Source organism: Amblyomma americanum, chromosome 10 (genome assembly GCF_052857255.1).
Source record: "Amblyomma americanum isolate KBUSLIRL-KWMA chromosome 10, ASM5285725v1, whole genome shotgun sequence".
In the NCBI taxonomy this organism is placed as follows: Eukaryota; Metazoa; Arthropoda; class Arachnida; order Ixodida; family Ixodidae; genus Amblyomma; species Amblyomma americanum.
In genome coordinates, this window is record NC_135506.1 from 22,470,798 (window position 1) to 22,492,222 (window position 21,425).

A 21,425-nucleotide genomic window follows, 5' to 3' on the forward strand; every position below is an offset into this window, starting at 1 on the left:
GCTTATAATAAGGACTCACGTCATAGTGTCACGTGCATAGTCGAACTACTTTCTCATGTACGTATGTACACAAATCATCTGCGATTCGCAGGCGTTCCTAAAGGAACAGTGCGGAGCGCACTAGGCGCTCATGACACACTTTTTGGCCGGATTCATGCTGGACTCGGGGGCGCAGCCGTAGACGCGCGCAAAGTCGCGACTGTGCCTCAGCGGCTCGTTGCAAGTCTGTTCCCCGCGGTCGGCTCCGCACTGGAGGCAGCAGAACAACAGGAAGAACAGCTGCCTCGGGTCGGCCGGGGGAACGGCAGTGGCCAGGTGGGCCTCGCTTCCGTTGCGGGAGAGGGCTGCCTCAAAGGTGTGCCACGCCAGCGGGACGGAAGCCACGGCGCCCACCAAATCTTTGGCCTCGCGCTTGTACAGAGGGTTGATGCAGTTCATGTTCTGCTCGTAAATGGCGTCCTGCGTTTGCGATGGCAGGGGACAGGTGTAATGCACCTTCCTGAGCTAGTTGATCAGCTATGAAGCACTTTCATCAGTGTATTAAATCCCACATACCAACCTGGACCACGTGACCTGTCAGTGCGCCAACTCCACGAAGCAAGACTATATAGGAGGTGAAACTACCGTCAGCGCGACCGAGCGCAGGCGACCAGATAAAGTCGCAATTGTATGCGCCGACGGGGCCGCATTCAGTGGCGGCGCCATGCGGCGCCTCGTAGAAGCAGCAGGGAAAAAAAATGCAGCGCCCGGACAGGCGGCTCCGGCGCGCGCTCAAAGCAGACGACCGACAAAGAGACGACACGGGTGTTTGCTTCAGCGGGCACGCCGTGACGTTATATTTCAGTAGTTTCTTTCCAGGCCGCCAGGCGCCGCCAGCAGGATAGTGGCGCCGCGGGCTTCTGACCTTTTCTGGTCGCCGCAGACGGGGGAGTTTCCACTCCTATATAGTCTTCCTCCGTGGCCAACTCCCATAACTAACCTAGATCACGTGACCACGGCTGCCGCGTTCTTCAGGGAGCCCATTTTCGTACATTGGTGCACAAAATTACGCGTTAAAAAAAAGTGGCCAGAACCGCTAAAGGAGTACAGTAGTCCGAACAGTTAACACAAACGTTTGTGCCCACAACCGGGGGTACCTGTCCTGCCGCCTAAACACGTGCGTCTGCGACGAGGCGACGCGCAGGCGCTGTGGGCTCGAAGCGCAGCTGTATTACTATGCAGCCAAACGTCATCTTCTATGGCCCGCATTGCATGTCCATGGCCTCGTTGCTCGTCGTACACGCTGGGACAGGTACAGTGGCCGTGACCTCACGCGTTATTGTTAGCACATCGTACCGCTGTATATCGTAACAAAGGCTCTAACGTTGCGGGAAAACGTTAATTCTGTACAATTTCCATCTGTGGTATACAGTTGATTCATCGAAGTTGGTGGTCATCTGCAGGCGGCGGGACAGGTATCACGCCTGCTCTGCGCACGCGCGTTACTGCCAACTCAACGGAATATTGTACTGCCTCAGAAATGTGAATGACAGCACCGACCTGCTCCGGGGCGCTTTTTCTCTCCACGTAGTCGAAGAAGAGAGATGCCGCCAGCCTTGTACCGATGCCCGCGTATAAAACGCTGAGGCTGGCATCGGGCGCATAAAACGGGTAGTGGAAGTAGTCTATAGTCGGGCGGAAGTCCCAGAACATCGGCAACGTCTTGTCCGAGCGCTCCACGATGGCCGACTTTCGCTCGGAGTCGTACGGCAAGGACTTCAGGTAGGCCGATGCGAGCACGTAGTTCCGCAGCGGACTGTCCGTAAGTTCCGGTTGGTTGGCGTACAGCGCCGTGTACTCCTTCGGCCTGGACCATTCCAATGTGCGAAGCGCAATGTCCAGATGCTTGGTCTTCGCCGGTAGCTGATCCGAGTCTCCCGACAGCGACGCGTCTCCAATCAGAACTGCCGGGGAGGCTCTGCGTAGCTTCTCGGCGAGACCTTTCACAAAGCGCTCGCCCTTACGAGTCACGTTGCGATAGAGGTCATTGATGGCGTATCCGTACATATGGTACGTAACCGTGAAGCATTTGCGTCGGACGTCCTTCATCGCCAGCTGACTGTCCTGGTAGAAGCTGGAGAGCAGTGCGAAGTCGGCGAAGATGATGAGCGACTGTACGGCCAGGACCTCGACAAGTTCGTTAACAAGCTCCTCGCCCCGCTTTTGGTGGAGGCTGGACACGGCGTGGAGGTTTTCCGGTTCATTCGTCACGAGCCCGTCGAGCTCGTTCAGCGAGACGTTGGCGTGTTTGGTGAGGACGTCGTTCCATCTCTTAGCGGGCACCGACGGAAAATACTCGAGGAGCCGAGTGGCGTTGGCGAGCTGGCGCCTAACGCGCAGAGGCCTCGAGAACTGTTCGAACAAGTCGGCCATGTCTACATAGTGGCGCAGCATCTCGTTAAGACGCGATTCGTTCAGCTTGCCGAAAGCGCGGTACATCTCTCGAAGGTGGTCAGCCAAGTGGCGAGTCTTGATCTGCCTTAGGAATTCCTTGTGCAATCGCTGCGCCGAGTCGGAAAATGTAAGGTATAGTCGCCAATGTCCGGATTCTCCGCGAACGAGTCTGATGTTGAAAAAGACGTTGCTCATCAAATCCAGAGACACGTAGAACAAAGAGTTTAAGAAATCGGGCTTGCTGTTGGGATTGGGCCAGGTGATGTTCGCTCGGGCGAGAACTTCCTTGAGGCTGTCCATATCTGAGGAATTAGTGACGCTGAGACACACGCTCAGGAAGCGTGCCGCCTTGTGGATCGGCTGCCGGCTCGTCTTGGATATCTTCATACTTTTCAGTCTGCCTTCGATTTCACCGGCTAGTTCTCGCCAATAATGGCCTAACATGTGCTGATCGGCGGCGTGTGTTCGCAGCCAGGTTCCACAGGTGTACTTGTAATAGTTGTCGCAAGGTTTGGCTTTTGGGTCGACGGTCGAAGTGAACAGACGCCGGTAGGCTTGGCACGATTCCGTTGAGCACAGAGGATAGACGCCCGTATGCGGTGCTGTCAGGCTCCGGCGCACTTTGAGCACGACGAGTGCGAGGCCCGCGGCCGCGACGATGGCCGCCATGGCTGCGACTGACGCGTACAGGCGAGGGGAAGAAGACGGGGACTTGCCTGTCCGCGTGCGTTGGTGAGACTGGTTCGAACTGGCGTTCCACGAAGAACTCTGCGCATAGTGGAGATAGATAGATAGATAGATAGATAGATAGATAGATAGATAGATAGATAGATAGATAGATAGATAGATAGATAGATAGATAGATAGATAGATAGATAGATAGATAGATAGATAGATAGATAGATAGATAGATAGATAGATAGATAGATAGATAGATAGATAGATAGATAGATAGATAGATAGATAGATAGACAGACAGACAGACAGACAGACAGACAGACAGACAGACAGACAGACAGACAGACAGACAGACAGACAGACAGACAGACAGACAGACAGACAGACAGACAGACAGACAGACAGACAGACAGACAGACAGACAGACAGACAGACAGACAGACAGACAGACAGACAGACAGACAGACAGACAGACAGACAGACAGACAGACAGACAGACAGACAGACAGACAGACAGACAGACAGACAGACAGACAGACGGACGGACGGACGGACGGACGGACGGACGGACGGACGGACGGACGGACGGACGGACGGACGGACGGACGGACGGACGGACGGACGGACGGACGGACGGACGGACGGACGGACGGACGGACGGACGGACGGACGGACGGACGGACGGACGGATGGATGGATGGATAGATAGATAGATAGATAGATAGATAGATAGATAGATAGATAGATAGATAGATAGATAGATAGATAGATAGATAGATAGATAGATAGATAGATAGATAGATTATGGATGGATGGATGGATGGATGGATGATGGATGGATGAAGATGGATGGATGGATGGATCCTCTCATTAATTTGCCACCTGCTACCTTTTGCAGGTTGTGATGACGTCACAAAGTCACTTGACCTAGCCAGCTCACCTGCCTCCTAGGTTGCTTCCCTTGGGCGATTTTGCGTGTATTTTTCGCTCACGGCCAACGATGCCGACACCGACGACGTCTTTTCTGCGACACGGGATCCTTAACGCTATACTGCGTTAAAAGGGGGCAGGGTGAGGATAGCGAGGAGGAGGAAGAGGAAGAGGAGGAAAACTTCTTCATTCGCACTCTTATAATGGAGGTATTCAGTGGGCGGATACCAAACGACGGGGCTGCCCTCATGCCCCGGTCGACCAGCCACTCGATGTGTTCAGGGTCACAGTCGGACAGCGCAGCCTGCCATTGGTCCATGGATGGGTTTGGTTTGTAGGTGAGAGGGATACTGGAGTTGTTTTGGACGCCAATACCACGTGACAAGGTATGGCTGTGCCCTCTTGGCAGTGAAGGCATTCTGTTGTGAACTCAGTGGGGTGCCATCTGTCGAGGAGTGCTGGTGTGATGAGTGTGCTCGTAGTCTACGGAGCGAAGAGACGTACAGAGGGGAGCGATAGGGCGTAAGTACACGGAAGAGCTATGTACACTATTTACAAAATACTAAAAGTAAACAAGTGTAGACAATCGATTTCCACTTGTCGGTTGTCATTAGATTAGGGGACGTGTAAGGCGTGAGGAAGAGGGAATAGGGAGCCCGCGTGAGTGATGCAGCTCTTCGAGCCTTCTTTCTGTGTTTCTGCGGGACGAGAAGCGGGTTGCCACACTAGCGAACTGCGCCTATTCGCGCGTGAATGGAAGTGCACGTGAGCGCAGTGGCGTGATTATCAACGCGAGTGTCGTGATGAGTGAGTGGTCAAAGCACTGCGAGTTTGGGCGGAAGCGAGCATGAACTTATGCGATCAAGTTAAGTGCGAGCATGTGCTGATACCGCTTATTTACACTCATTTAGTTAGATCCTCGTGAACAGGAAGCTAGGTAATTCCTCGAATGTTGTATAAGACTATGCAAAAAAAAATCGCGCAGTGATGATCCTTAGACGGTCCCTTTAAAGCAATTAGCGGGCCTTCTTGAAGAGCTGGAACGTATATCTAACTTTTTTTTGCAAAAATTTTAGTTTAAAAGGCAGAGTTTATGAAACAAGGCTCAGATCTACATTTGTTTCAAGTACAACCGACTTATCCCATATAAATATTTCTTTATGCAGTCTATAGACTGTCTATGGAGTTTTCATTGAAGTCTGTAGACTTATTTTAGAAAACTCGTGCAGACTAGTCTATAGGTAATACAGATCATATAGACAGTCTATAGACAAACTATAGATTTATGGACATACACTTTTAGTCACTTTTGTCGATAGACAGTCTATATATACTACGAATAGACAAAAGTAAGTATCTATAGGAAGGCAATAGTGCTATAAAAACTCTATAAAAAAGTCATAGACCATTTTTAACGACAACACTTACATGATGTGGCAAGGAAGGAGACATTGGTGAAGTCGGAGAGCAAATGTCCGATATCGGAAGGCCCTTGTCAGCAGAGAGTATATCCTCTACCGCTTCCTTCCTTTGCTGCTTGTGGTGGGTGTGCTTTTTCGCATGATGTTCATCCGAGCCCGGTTTCAATGCAGTCCTGAGAAGAATAGAAGGAATGCCTCAATCAACGCACTCCGTGAAAAACCACCGGTGGCCCGACGTGCCGAAGGTCCAAAGCAGAGATGAAATATCCCCAGCACGATGTACCGATGTCCCCAGCAAGATGTACCGGTTGTTTCAGCGAACACTTTCATAAACTTTCAGAAATAGGCTTTTCTTTTGGGTAAAAATATGGCGTATAAGTGTTGGCGGACACCAGAAAACCGGTGGATTGTCTTAGGATCGTCTTAGGTTGGTTAACTAATTTTTAATAATTAATTTTTTAAGTTGTAGAGTTAGCCGCCAAGTTGCAATTAGAGATTTGTAGTCGGTCGTTAGTAATAGCTATATCCGTTTTTAGAATTTCGAAAACGCAATTACCCTCGCCGCTGTGGCTCGACAAAATTTGGCTGCATCGCGTCAAAATACACGCGCTTTCGAAAGCATGCAGGCAAAGCAACCCCTCCAGAGCACGTAACTAGTCGAAAAAGCCAAATTTTTTCGAGCCACAGCGCCAAGGGTAATCGCGTTTTTGATATTCTAAAAAGTGACCTCGCTATTACTAACGCGTGTTACAGACCTCTAATTGCAACCAGGCGCCTAGCTCTAATAGTTAAAAAGTTAATTATTAAAATTAGTTAAACAGCTTACTAGTTCAGATGATTCGCCGGTTTTCTGGTGTCCGCCAGGCCTGGCAAAACCACGCCGCAAAAGCCATAATTTTACCCTAAAAAGCCTATTTTTGAAAATTTCTGAAAGTGTTCGCTGAAACGTATATGTAACATCCCTCCCTGTAATGACCCTCAACTGAGGGTTGACAGTATTTTTAAATAAACAAATAAATAAGAACATTTCGAATTTCATGTGGCATAGTCTTGCCAAGAAGATAACAGCAGCCTTTGAAATAGGGAAATTGAAAATAAAACTCCAACTTAATCACACCAGGGAAAGGTGTCAGAAGGAAAGGTTTACGGTTTAAAAAAATATGCTCGTTAACAGTCAGGAAGTAATCATTGCAGTGAGGAAATAGGTACATAGAATGTCGTTAAAAAGGCAAAAAAGTCATCTTGAGAGCTGCAGCGCGGATCCCTCAAAATTAAGTAAGTTATAAGGAAATTGCTGAGTTTCCACTGTGGCAGGGAGTGATGATTTTTCTTTACGACACCACTACAAACAACGGGGTCCCATTTTACGATAGGCTGGTTTTATTGTATCTTTAAATATTGTGATTATCATCGGACGCCTGGTTGTGTTCGCAGCAGAAAAGGGGACCATCTCATCGATCCCCCATTAACCCATCGGCCCCAGCCGCGGCTTCCCCCTCCTCCGGCAAATTTCTTCACCTCATCGAAATTCTTAAGTGTCCGTCAAAATTGTCAAGTTCTAGTTCACCTTACCTCGATGGCAAGGTAAATTGCCGCTGCTGGGAGCAGTGGAAATTAGGGTAAAACTTTAAAGGTGACGACTTCAGCACAGCCAAGCATGTATTTTGCATACTTCCTTTCATCGAGGTCAGCTTCTACCCAAAATCACCTCCGCTAAGCCTTTTTGTAGTGACTTGCGCTAATTGCGTGAAGAACAGCACTTGGCTTATCAGATCTCCGAGGAGGTACCATACTTACAGTCTATGGCGGGAAACTGGACGACGGTCTAGTTTATAGCTCTGGAATAAAGACGTTCTCGAGGGGCAGGGACATAAATGACAACAAACGCTCCGCCATCGCAATGCACGACCAATGGCCAGCCGTATGGGTAAGGCCACAGATGAAATGTTGTCGAGAATGTCAACATTCCGGATCAAATGGCAACAACGAGACAGACCTGTCAGGCACGATGTCATTTTCATTAGCGCGTACTACTGGGGACAAAAGTTTCCTGGACGCGAGTTCTAGGAAAAACGTTTATTGTAGCTGTCGCCTGATATTGTGGAGAGAGGAAGAAGCATCTATAGGCCTTTAATGCCTTCGTACAATATCAGGTGACTGGCTAGTGAGGTGGAGCCACAATAAACTTTTTTCCAAGAACTGGCGTCCCGGACAAATTTTGTCCCCATTAGTACATTATATCTGGAGTTTTCCATGACGACAAATCACGCCGTTTACCCCGGAGACATGAAGTAGTCCGAGACAAGCGTTTAAGTAAGAAAACGAGCTCTTCCATTATCACTAATGCACCGTGGGGTCCGTGCAAAAGAGAGGTATCGCTGTAAAACAAAGCCTAAACAGAGCTTTCAGTTTGCCGACCAAAATAAAGACGGCAATGGCCACCGCCTCACCTCGAGTGACCAGGATGGCGACCACCGCCCACGACGGAGAGGCCGGCCTTCTTGTCGGCCTTAGGCTCGGAGGCTGGCTTCTTGAGGCTGGGCTTCTTGGGGCTGTGATGATGTGCCTTGTGCTTCCCTGGCCCTCCTGCGGGGGGCAGGGGAGACAACGGGAACGTGGAAGACTTCTGCATGGCTGAATGGGCGATGCCTCTACTTCTTTTTTTAGATAGAAGACTGTCAGAAACGAGCAATGGCGGCGGGCTCCTTCTACTTCTTCCTCTTCCTGGGCGGTGCGTACCAGACAGTGGCACGCGGGTTCGTGTGATTCCGTGTCCAAAAAGGTGCAGCCTTTGCTGCTGTTGTTGCCTCTGAAGCTATGCCACAAAGACGACACTGACTTTAAATCCACTGTCATAGACGTGTACTCAAGGAACCTCTGCGGATGTTGGAAACGAAGGCGCTCACGCATCTTCCTACGCGCTATGGGAGCGAAGGGTCCACTCTTCGAGCTGCAACCTTCAAGGTCAACAAGTTTTCACTTTTAACTTGAGCCAGGCTTCACACGCCTGACGTCATACCACGTGACCGGCCGCAGCTGGAGCCGAGCTCCGCCTGCGCTGCGCCGCTCGACTCGCCGCTGCGCCCAGCCTTCGCCGTACCACGTGACATAACCACGTGTCATAACCACGTGATATAACCACGCGCGCGCCTCACCGCGCTTGCTTCAGTCGGAGCCGTTGGGGGCCCGACTCTGCGGAGCGATGGAGGCCGGGCTTCCACTCGTCTCGTTAGGTATAACTGAGTTAAATTCCAGCCATTTTCCCCCTGGCCCCCCAACATTCGCAGGAGCATAATTATTCAGTTGCGCTACTGAGCTATAGGGATTTACTCCAACATTTGAGATTAACGAGGAAGGTATACGCCGAACCGCACCAACACCTAAACAGGGAGCAAGGGGTCATTGTAAGTAAATTTCTTTTGAATACTTATATAAATACCGTCAAATACTGCTATAAGTTTTCAAATTCGCACGATCCGCATTGGACTTCTTTCGGTGAAGTGGCTAACTTACACCTTTGTTATTGGCATGCTACAGAGCCCAGCTATACCAAGAATCAATAACCCAACAACTCAGGACTGGGAGGCGGCGCTGTACAGCTTACATTCTGTCGGCGGGATCAAGCAGTGATCGCTGGAAAAGGCTTGCGCGTTTATGGTTTATGGTGGTTTAACGTCCCAAAGCGACTCAGACTACGAGAGACGCCGTAGGGAAGAGCTCCGGAAATTTTGACCACCTGGGGTTCTTTTACGTGCACTGACATCGCCCAGCACACGGGCCTCTAGAATTCACCTCCATCGAAATTCGACCGCCGCGGTCGGGATCGAACCCGCGTCTTTCGGGTCAGGAGCCAAGCACGTGAAGGTATCCGCGTGAAGGTATACGTGAAGGTATCCGCGATATTGTTTTTTATTACAAAATGGATACCTTCAGGTAACGGAGAAAGAAGTTGTTTAATAAATTCGCTGGGGAAACAAATTGTCGCTGAATATGACAATAAATATTGGTTGCTATTGGGTAAAAGTCTGAAATTGTCATCCCTCATGCGCAAGTTTTAGTGCGCTAAGAAAGCTTAAAGAGAAAAACTGATATATATATATATATATATATATATATATATATATATATATATATATATATATATATATATATATATATATATATATATATATATATATATATATTCGAAAAAGGCTGGTCCTCCAGCCGAAACGTCGTGAATTAAATCCTGTTATGTTTCATCAATTTTTGGTGATTTTATATTATATTGACCAAATCAGCTGCCAGAAATCACTTTTGGTATATATATATATATATATATATATATATATATATATATATATATATATATATATATATATATATATATATATATATATATATATATATATATATATATATATATATACATTCACTACTATATGTGGTTAGAACACAGTATCCTATCGATAAAGACCAACTTAAAATTGCCCTCATGGTCCCTTTAATGAATAGAGTGCTCTCAAGCGAAGGTCCTCGTGAAATGCAAACATCATTGCTTTAGCAGAAAAACTACGGTGCCACAAAGGTTAGTTCTTCAAAGGGCAACCATTACTCCCTTCGGGGCTCACCGGAAAAGAACACCAGTCGCAGTTTGCCTTCCCACGGATTAGCCGTTCGGCGGGATGATTAGAACCGCAGTTATTTCCGTTCTGTTCACTTTCCAGCGAGATAGAGGGAGTCCAGTGATGTCCGAAACCCAGAGGCAGCGACAGCACTCCAAATAGAAACATTACAGGATTTCACTTACGTCTGCTTAGGAGCAGAAATAAGAAAGCCTTTCCTAGCTTGTCCTCTCTTTCTTCCTCCATTTTTCATTTTCTTTTGTTTTCTTCAGTTTTTGTTACTTTTCTTATGTACGTTTATTTTCATTTTTGTTTTAATCTATTAGAAATTTATCATCACTTTCTGTTTTCATTTTTAATTTCTGTTTATTTCATCACATATATGTTGCTGAATCAACTTTTACATTTTTGTTTTATTTACCATACAGCTTATGATTGACAACTCGTGCGGACAACTTCCGGCTACAACTTGCATCTACAACTTCGGACCATGCCACTCATCAGCCAAGAAAGGCTTACGCCTTAAAAAAACACCTCATAGGCAGGCTAGAGTCTTCAACACATTCATACTAAGCGTGTCCTCGACGCCGCCGCGGTCCCTTACAGAATGGCCGATAGAAAGTCTGTAGACTTCCTATAGAACTATTGCCTTGCTATAAATATTTATTTTTGTCTATTCATAGTCTATATACAAACTAAATGTTCATGGCCATAAATATATAGATTGTCTATAGACTATTTAGGTTTTGTATTGTCTATAGACTTTTCTATAGAGTTTGTCTATAGAGATTCTTTAGACTTTATTGACAAAAGTCTATAGACGGTCTATAGACTGCATAAAGGAATATTTGTAAGGTGTGGCTCAGTGCCTATTATGGCGCTCGGCTGCTGACCCGAAAGACGCGGGTTCGATCCTGGCCGCGGTGGTCGCATTTCGCTGGAGGCGAAATGCCAGAAGCTCGTGTAGTGTGCGATGTCAGCGCACGTTAAAGAACACCAGGTGGTCGAAATTATCCGGAGCCCGTCCCTCATAGCCTTGAGTCTCTTCGGGACGTTAAACCCGATAAAACCAAACCTAGGCGTGGTCTCGGTGCAATTAACATCCATAATCCATGTATACGCCCCTGCCTCCAACATCTATTCTGCGAAGAACTTCATGACCTTGTCTCCAGGAATGCGTCCCGTATCGCCTGGGCTTTGCAGGCATGCGAGCAATACGGTGTCAAAGTGTACGCATTATCAGCTTTTCTTTTGCTTTTACGCAACCGCCCAGAGCGCAGCTCGGTGTTCGATGCATTTTCTCCTACCTTCTGTTCTTATCTTTGCTCTTGTACGACCGCAGCATCGTCCCAGCTATCACCTAAAGGAACACGCGTCGCTAAGATAAACCCGTATACACAGGTTCTATATCGGCCGTCTCGTCCGGGTCCGTACTTCCCAGGACAGTTCACGTACCACGTCGTCTCGCTTGCTACGCAGACTGGAACAGGTTGAAGCAGTGCCGCGATAGACGTGTGACTTCCAATTCTCCCACAAAGGACGTAACTCCAAACGTCGGCAAGAGGTGCGAAGATTTCAATCGTGGACATACACTTACGGCTGCTCCCGGCGCTTGGGTGAGCATCACTATTTGCTGAGCTTACGATCGAAGGTAATGACAATTGAGAAAATCTTGTGCAAGCGAGGGGACGAAGGCGTAAGGAAGCGCGAGCGTCAACCGAAGCTGATATCTAGATTTCTCGCTGGTTTCTCGAGACCACGCTTTCGAAAGTGAAACTCACACGCACGTACTCTAATGTGCCGTTAGGGAAACGAGGCATTCGTTAGGAGATATGGCTACTGTGCGTATAGACTGCCTTTCTCGCGTCCTGGAGACATTTGTTCCAGATAGTATCTGCATCACAGGCTGAACCTGACCGCGGCGGCTGCGTTTTTATGGAGGAAAAACGCTAAGGCGCCCGTGTGCTGTGCGATGTCAGTGCACGTTAAAGATCCCCAGGTGGTCGAAATTAATCCGTAGCCCTCCACTACGGCACCTCTCTCTTCCTTTCTTCTTTCACTTCTTCCTTTATCCCTTCCCTTACGGCGCGGTTGAGGTGTCCAACGATATATGAGACAGATACTGCGCCATTGCCTCGCCACAAAAACCAATTATTATTATTATCATCATCACAGGCTCATGTGGTCTAAGCCTTCCATGTGGAGCTTGATACCATATGAAGGTATACTTGCAGGACGACGCAAGGCTTCATGAACGGGGCTCTCCTCTCTCCTACCTTCAGTTAGCATCGCTATGTGTACTCTGGCTCAACATGTTTGGTGATGATGACGATGGATTTTTGTGGCGCAAGGGCATTTGTGGCCAAAGAGTGCCGTGGCACAAGGTATATTTCTTCTACTCAAGGTGGGGCCAAAGACTCATTCCTAAGCACTTCGCCCTAAAGAAGCCGAGCACCAGGTGGGGGAAAGCTTGTGCATATTGTATCACCGGTGGGTACCCGGTGGCACAGGGGATCGAACCAAGCACCTACCGCATGCGAGGTGGATGCTCAAACCACTAGGCCACCGCTGCTGTATGTTTGGTCTGGCGCGGTAATTAGCACTAATATCCCGTAATGACGTGGCTGCTGGTGTAACAATGTTCTGTTTATTTTTAATCATGTCAAGAGATGAAGCGGCATGAGGCATTTGCGAGCGACCGACTTCAAGAAGAATCAAATCGGCCACCCGGGCCACTCACCATTCCAAAACGGAGAGCATATCTGTGGAAATATAACGAAAACAACTCCGAATACTCATGCTGTGGTACTGAATTCTTGAACAGTAAGTAACCAGCTCAGGACACTAGATCACACGAGGTGGAACGGCGTCCGCAAAAGTCACGTCATATGTTTTCTTTCCCTTTTCCCCCTCCAAGAAAAAAAACGAGTAAAATCGGCATTGCGCTATACATACACTTTTCGTGCAGCTTAATACTATTGATTGATTGATTGATTGATTGATTGATTGATTGATTGATTGATTGATTGATTGATTGGCTGACTGGATGACTAACTGATAGACCGACCGACCGACCGACTGAGTGGCTGACTGGCTGAGTGGCTGACTGACTGACTGACTGACTGACTGACTGACTGACTGACTGACTGACTGACTGACTGACTGACTGACTGACTGACTGACTGACTGACTGACTGACTGACTGACTGACTGACTGACTGACTGACTGACTGACTGACTGACTGGTTGAGTGTTGCACTGAAATTTCAATGCATGAGTGTGTTGTGCATTCCGCCTCCACATACATATGGCCACCGTAGCCAGCATCTAAGCTACGACCTCTTGTACAGTGGCAGAAAGCCGTAGCGATTGAGACACCACGACTGGCCGTGTTGATTAGTTGTGGGCTCTAGACCTAGATGCACTCACTCTTGGGGACATCTGGACAAGGTGACCAGGGATGGCACATTATGAGGCACTCCTTGCCCTCTAGACTGACGTTACGTAAAAAAACAATAACATATTACTAAACTGCTGCAACCAACCTGTGTAACTAAATACCAGACGTTTTATTTCGACCAAACTTAAACTCCTCGCAGAAAAGCACGTTTTCAGGTCTCAAAACAAGAAATAAACGCCCTTCCACTTCAACTGTACCACGTCCCGTCAGTTGCCGTTATAACTTAAGTCCACCTTTATCGTCGCCTTGTGTCAGCAGTCACAATGTGCGAGGCTTTATCTTCCTGCGTCCGTGTGCCGCTTGATACCATGCTTTCGCGAACAATCGCAAGAGTGGTCTTTGTGCAGCGGTCTTTGTGCAACGGTCTTTGTGCAGCTCGTCAAGATATCTGTTCCGAATCAACAATGTGAAGGCGGCCACGAAAGACCGCGTTTCTTTTAAGAGTTGTCGCCTTGGTATCTGTTATTATGAAGCTTTACCCTAGCATAGCTGGCGTAATTCTAGTGAGATCCGGAGAGCGCTAAAATTCGCCAAACTTAACCTGAAGGTGCGTATCTTAGCCCCGAAATACCTAAGCAGTGAAAATGCGGGATGAAATTGGTACACGAAAGTTCGTTCATAAGCTTTCATGAAAGTTCCACAAGGATTTTGTGCATAGAGCTACGCGAAGAGAAGAAGGTTCGTGAAGTTCTGTTCAGCATTTCCTTGTTGCTAGGCCGAAGTAGCACTTGTAGACAAATGATTTCTGGAGTATCAAAACTGGGCCAACGAACACATTTTATTAAAGCGGGATTGTAAGCGTCACGAAGTTCGTGGCTGCCCTGTCTCTCGTTCACTTTTGCGGCCAAGGTTGCCAAGGTGTCTCTGTTTTTAGCGAACTGGTCGCTGCACGGAGGCGAAGATTTTGACCTCCCGCGTGGACTGTTAACACCTCGCGACGCTGGAGGGTCACTCAAGGCCATTACGCCTTCTCCCCGTAGTGTCCCCTAGTCGCGGACGCTTGTATACCATCGCGTGGTCGGAGGTTGCATCATGCAATCTGTTTTAAAGTGAAAGCTTTACTGGCCGAACTTGCGATTTCGCCGTGGCCGCACTCCGAGGAGGCACATGACGTCACAACGCGCGCCTCGCCGCGGATATTTCTCTCTCTCTCGCTCCCTAGTCACAACTGCGCATGCGCCACTAGTAGCACCGAGCCACAGGTGTTCCGCCGCTGCGCAGCGCCGCACCTTTCCTCAGAGTGCAACTTTCAATTTTCTGTTTTCTCTTTCTTCTTTCCCTCCCTCCTTTATCCCTTTTTTACTGTGCTGTTCAGGTGTCCACCGAGATATGCGAGACGGTTACTGGGCTTTGCGCGCTCATCGCGCCATCTGGCATGACGTCACATCGCGCGGCTCGCCACCGCCGCCGTTTGGTATGACGTCACACCGCGTTCCTCGTCGTCGCGCTCGCCTCCGCTCGCTTCGCCAGCTGCGTCGCAAGCCTGATAGCATGTCGGAGGATTGAAAAGGAGAGCTCGCGTGCGCCGCTATCACAGTTGTGTCGTCTTTATTGCGAAAACAACATAGCTAGACAACCAGACTAACCTGGACTTGCAATCACGATTGACCAAGGCTAACCATGCTATGCCTTAGCTTTCGCTACGTATATCTTGGCATAGCCGAGCTAAGCCACTGCCAATTTTTCTGAATCTGCGGGAACTGATACTCTGCCTGCGCAAACCTGGTTCTTAAACCTGCGAGGCTTCGTATTAATGTTTAAGCAGAAACGAAGCGAGGCGATTCTATTCCTGTTGTGCAACTTTGTACTACTCACCTGTGCGGACACCAAAATTCGTGAAATCGTCCCACGTCCCGTGTGAAATTATTGCTGTGGTATCGCTGTAAAATCAAAACTGATATTTATTTCAACTCGCCGCGGTGGCTCAGTGGTTAGGGCGCTCGCTTACTGAGCCGGAATACCCGGGTTCGAACCCGAACGCGGTGGCCGCGTTTCGATGGAGGCGAAACGCAAAAGGCGCCCGTGTGCTGTGGGAAGTCAGCACGCGTTACAGGTCTCCAGCTGGTCGAAATTATTCCGGAGCCCTCCACTACGGGACCTCTTTCTTCCTTTCTTCTCTGAGTCTCTCTTTTATCCCTTCCCTTACGGCGCAGTTCCGGTGTCCACCGACATATGTGAGACAATTACAGCGCCATTTCCTTTCTTCAAAAATCAATTTTCCTTTTCATTTCTTCCAGTCCTTCTATTAGAGGGTGGGACCGAACCCTCCTGGTTCCGGGGACATGGCGTCGACAGAGACGAGTTACCAGTACAGGATGACCGGGTTCGGCGACTTCCTCGAGTGGCGGACCGTTCGCTTTGTCGAGCCCCTCCCCAAGATTCGTGTCTGCCGCCTGTGCGGCGTCGTGGCCTCCGCAGTGCGCCTGCTCCCTTGCACCCACGTGCTGTGCGAGGCCTGCGAGAGCCAGGCTATCGACGCAGGCGGCCAGTGCCCCATAGAGGGCGCCAGCTTCCTCGGCGAAGACGTCCAGACGCTGCCATTCGCTATGCGGGACCTGGGCGAGCGGCAGCTGCGCTGTTTCAACTGCACGGACGACAACGTGGGCTGCACGTTCACCGGCAAGCTGACAGAACTCGAGCAGCACTTCGTCGTGGACTGCTTGTACGGCTGGGTGCTGTGCTCCAAGTGCGAGGGACAAGTCATCCGCAAGAATATCCTGAAGCATTACCAGAAGTGCAAAGGCATCGGTCTGGGGTACGTTCACGCGGAATTGTCAGTGACACCTCAGACGCCTCATTATAATTGGCGCCATAAGTGAACGTTAGCGGTTTTGTTAAGGTCCTTGAAGACCTCGAAGTAACGAATGCCTTCACCTGCCCCCTCCCCCACGTGCAGAAAAAAGACACTCCTTCTTCATGTGTCCTCTAAATGGGGATAGGGAACGCAAAGTTTCCTGGCCAGCAGCCGAGGATACACTCTAAACAGAAAGGAGTAAGAAGGGAGTAAGCTCTCCTCTAATGAACTTCCTTTTACAAAAGGAGTGCTCTAGAGGACAGCTTACTCCCTTTTTTACTCCCATACAGGCGTATTCGAGTTTAGAGTGTACGTCAGCAAAGGCGTCAGCCAACCACCAACAGTCCTTGCTTGTGAACATGCTTTGTAAGTCTGGACCTAAGCCAGGAGACGTTGGCTCCAGTCTCAAAAAACGGTGCGCAGTATTAGCGAAGCGAATCGCGCTTACAAATTACATTCCTCCGCCTCTTGACAGTTGAGTTGAGGTTGTCGTGCATAAGCTACTGGTGGGATTAGCCTTGCGATTATTCCTTCGCTAACTGCTCCACTGCGGCGACTCTTTGACGTTAACTAGGATCAGAAATTTGAATCATACATTTTTGACCCTGCAGATTCACGTCGCCATGCACGCAACCCCCCACAATAGTCATAAACTGCTTCAGTCACGATCTGGAGTCCAGACTAGAGTCCCGAAGGAGTTTTAGAAAGCGGGGAGCCTCCTTGCTATGTTACTGGCTATTCGCTCATGCAATAAGGTTTTTTTGTTTTTGTTTGTATGTTTTTTTTTAATTCATCGCTGTCTCTACATGTCGAGTAGCGTTGATCGTCGCTACCTGGCTTATCACCAGGTTGCGTCCACTTTGCGAGGAAGGTCTTTCTGCTTGATGTTATATCCAGGTAACTATTATTCCCACAAGTTTATTAATCTCGGTCGTCTCTTCACCTGAGTCTCCGCCGCCACAGGCTAGATTTCCTTTTCCACTGAGTCCACCCTGTTAGCCTAGCAGGTCGTCGGCTATCTACTCTGCCATGTTAACAAGTACATCGCAGTAAAACAGACACCAAAGGAGGACACAGTCCCACAGCGCTATGCCTGTATCACTTTGTGCCTGCTACGCTGCATGCTTTGAGCTTGTCAAACAAATTCGCCCATACGTCAGAACCTTTTGCAAAAGAGTTGAAATCTAGGCCTTTTTTCTTCTGTTAATGCTACCCTCATCATTACAATCACCCAGATAGTCTTATCTAAAATGTATTATTCAATTCATGGAATAATGATGCAGCTGGCAAAGGACAGGGTTAATTGGAGAGACATGGGAGAGGCCTTTGTCCTGCAGTGGGTGTAGTCATGCTGATGATGATGAATAATGATGACTATTATTTTGAAATGTCCCTTGCAACAACCAGTTCTGGATACAAGTCGTTCGACGGAAAAGTGAGCTTCGACATGACGGAAGCCAGCCGCCTCGCAGCGGCACTCAGGGAGATCCGGGAGGGTCTCAAGGGAGCCCTGCTCAGCGACCCGACGGGAGACGCCAAGATCGCCGCGCTTCAACACAAGGCCAACGCGTTGGTCAGCTTCCTCGACGCACTGGACCCGCAACGGTCCCCGACGGACACGTTGCTGCATCGCATCAACTGGTCCAGCAAAGAGTCAGGTTTGTCCTAAAACCGGCACGCAATGAGAGTTTATGCGTGTCGCGCTTGGTTGGAAAACCTGAAGTCCAGTATCTAGGTGTCGTTTTAGCGCATTTTGTACAAGTTTGGTTTATGTTTTGTAGAGTTTAACGCCCCAAAGCGATTCTGGCTATTAGGGTTCGCCATAGGGGAAGGCGCCGTATAATTTCGACCACTGCACTGACACCTGCACCGGACATCGCACAGTACACGGGCCTCTAGCATTTCGCCTCTATCGAATTCGACCGCCGTGGCCGGAACCCGCATCTTTCGCGTCAGCAGCTGGGCACCATAAACTGAGCCGCCGCGGCGGCACATTTTTTTAGAAGTCTTGACGAAGGTTTTACACTCTCCTAACCGAGCCTCCTCGAGATATCGAGATCAGGGCCATCGACAAGGATGACGTCGTCACATCGCTAAGTCATATGACCAGCTGTCATCGGCCACAGGGCCGATTAGCCCTTTGCACATGACAACCTCCTTAAAACTCGTACAGACGCCCACGAGTTTATTCTTTTTTTAATTCGAACACGTGCCAAGAGACAGAAGTTGCGGCTGGTAGTGTACGAGACATAGTCGTCTAGGCTATCTTCGTGCAGAAACATGCTATAGGCTCCTACGTTTGTCCGTAAGCCAGCTGGGGTGGTCTTCCTCCCTTGTGGCCGTTCGGTCCCGCTTCCTGCAATTTTCGTGTCGAAACAGTGAAATCACGAGATTAGTAGCTTTAGCAGCCTAAGCGTGGAACCACGGACTGAAGGGTACGGTCTGCGCTTCTTCGTGGTGCGTGCCTACTGCACCACTTAGTTCCAGGCCGTGCCTCCAGGTGGCGATGGCACTAAGGTCCTTCATGGCTTCCTAGCTAAAAAAAAAAGATTGTGCGCACCTGTACATGACCGCCCTTAAAAGGTGGCGCTCAACCTCTCGTCACATAACGCGAAAGTCTCTATAATAATAATAATAATAGTAGTTTATTTCCATCACCATGCAGTGTTGGAGGGGACGGGGATAAAAGCGGTTAACGCTTGACAAGGTCCCCACCCCCGTACAGCAAGTGGGCAGTGGCATGCGACGGCACTTCACTGAAAAAAAATAAACAATCACCAATGTTTGTAGAAAATCAATAAGGGTTAAAGCAATAACAATAAAAGCAACAAAAAAAGAAACAAAGAGCGCTGTCATAAAGATTGTAAGAAGAGCGAAAAAAAATGTTGAAAGTATGAATACTAGGATAATGTGGCTTCAAAAATAAAGTAGTCGAGGAGGTCGGAGCTGCTAATGTTTTCTATATCAATATTTGCAGCGATTAATCTATTCAGAAGTGAGGGAAGTTGAAATGTTACCATTTGGCGTCCATAGTTTGTTCTCACTACAGGTACTACACAGTGTTTGACACACTCTATGTATGCTGTTCCGTAAAAGAGCGTTTTCAGAAGGGCTGTTCGTGTTTCCCACACTCTCGATGCAGCTTGAGGATATAGAACGCCATTCTTGAGAATGTTGCATTGCTTCGGTCTCAGAAGCGAAATACACACTATTAAAAGAAACTGGCGCAGTTGCATCTTCCTCATATTAACAGGACTTTTCGAAGTGAGAATTTTCTTAAAGTACTGCAGCATAACAATTAGTCCTGTCAGGTATTCGCGAAAATAGTGTCAAACAAAAATGACTCTATGAAGCATTCACTATTCTTTAAGAATGTTCCTTCTATGAATGGATGCAATAGTGGGCGTCAGGCTCTAGTCCATTATTAGTTCTATTCACTGAAGGTCCTATTTCTCCAGTGAAGAACTATAATCGTTGTGCCGATGCACCGTTGTGTAGCTCATAGTGATGCCTTGCATTTTTCCTTCTTCAGTGCAGAGCTGTAAATGAGAGCGTCAGGATCTATTCCTTCGTTGGTTCTACTTAGTGAGTTCTTTATCGACTAAAGAACTGAAATCGTGGTGTCAATTCATCCCTGTGTAGCGCCTAGTGATGCCTTGCATTTCTCGTTCTTCGATGAACGGTTACAACAGAGGGCGTCAAGCTGTAGTCCTTCGGACCTTCACTGGACAGAACCAGTGAAGGTCCGATTTCTCCAGGGAAGAGCGAAAATACTAGTGTCAATTCACTCCTGCGTAGGTGCTCCGTTTAGCTCGTAACGGTCTTATGGAAAGTTCTGACTGTCATTGAGCACTTCCGTGACCTCGCTAATACTTGTCGACTGCGCAGGTATGGCTACCATCTGCAAGTTCCAGGGGGTGGACAGCATGCGCAAGGCCCACGAGCCACTGCTGACGCTCGAGCAGCCCCGCGTGCTGCAAGGCTACACGTTCACTTTGTCGTGCAAGTTTGAGAGGTCCTGGAGCAAGATAGCCAACGTCTCTCTCGTATTCACGCTTTGCGTTGGTGATAAGGACGACGTTGTTGATTGGCCATTCGCGAAGCAACTGAAGCTGAAAATCACGCACGTCAAGAAGGACGCCAACGACATCCTGGCGCCCATCAAGGCTACTCCTGATCCTGAGCTGGATTGCTTCAAAAGACCTGAGCCGGATGTACCACAGAACGCAGTACTAACGGAGAAAGTTAGCTGGAAGCTCATTGAGAAGAACGACCTCGTCTATAACGACTGCCTTTTCGTGGCTGTGGCCTTCGAGTGAACACACGGCATTTTTCCAGAGTGAGAAACGTCGCCGTGCTGGCTCCTGTAAGTTTATGTTTGTGACAAATAAATGTGCCAAAATTATATCGCTGTTTTTTTCTATTTCCGGTTTAACTATTAGGGATACATTTATAAGCAGTCTAGTACGCTCCAAGGTTTTCTCAGGGTTTAGTTTCCACGTCGCTTCTGCTATGAATTGCTTCCCGACGGAGGCATATTCCTATTCCTAAGCAACCTTTATCTTTGCATATTGACTTACATGGCAAAGATTATTGTTGCTAGTGCAGCTTTTATTCGGATATCTGTATACTCAATGATATAACTCGAGACGAGATATTCAGAATACAAGGCATAAGCCTAACGGTATTGGGGAGAATGTTATCGTAGAGAATTAAGACAGAAATTCAATCCAATTGTGATACCCGGAATTGGGTCTCATACCTGCACATATAGAGTGAAGGACGCAGTAGCACTTGTAGATAAATGACTTGTGGAGTATGAGAACGGGGCCAACGAACAAGTCGTGTGAAAGAGGTATTGTAACTGTCACAAAGTTCGTGCCTGCCCGGTCCTTGGTTCACTTTTGCGGCCGCGCTAGCCAAGGCGCCTCTGTTGTTCGGGAACAGGTCGCAGCGCGGCGGCGACGATTTTGACCTCCCGCGTAGATTGTTTACCCTTCGCGACGTTAGAGGTTCAGTCAAGACCATTACGCCCCCTCCCCTTATTGTCGCCTGGTCGCGGACGCTTGTACACCATCACGTGGTCGGAGGCAGCCACACGCGAG

The 21,425-nt window shown here is 48.5% G+C and overlaps 2 protein-coding genes across 2 annotated transcripts; one reads left to right on the plus strand and one right to left on the minus strand.

Annotated features, from left to right (window-relative positions):
* Nucleotides 1-80: 80 nt before the first annotated feature.
* On the minus strand, nucleotides 81-8,109 carry LOC144107493 (uncharacterized). The gene is made up of 3 exons (XM_077640512.1): nucleotides 7,913-8,109; nucleotides 5,470-5,635; nucleotides 81-459 (listed from the first exon to the last, which is right to left on the minus strand). Exons 1-3 carry the CDS (start codon nucleotides 8,092-8,094, stop codon nucleotides 121-123), a joined length of 687 nt encoding a protein of 228 aa, XP_077496638.1. The 5' UTR covers nucleotides 8,095-8,109; the 3' UTR covers nucleotides 81-120.
* A 3,356-nt stretch (nucleotides 8,110-11,465) lies between these two features.
* Nucleotides 11,466-20,723, plus strand: LOC144106659 (uncharacterized). Its single transcript, XM_077639496.1, has 4 exons — nucleotides 11,466-11,682; nucleotides 15,764-16,281; nucleotides 17,728-17,978; nucleotides 20,209-20,723. The coding sequence occupies exons 2-4, from the start codon at nucleotides 15,809-15,811 to the stop codon at nucleotides 20,637-20,639; spliced, it is 1,155 nt and encodes a 384-aa protein (XP_077495622.1). The 5' UTR covers nucleotides 11,466-11,682; nucleotides 15,764-15,808; the 3' UTR covers nucleotides 20,640-20,723.
* Nucleotides 20,724-21,425: the final 702 nt, after the last annotated feature.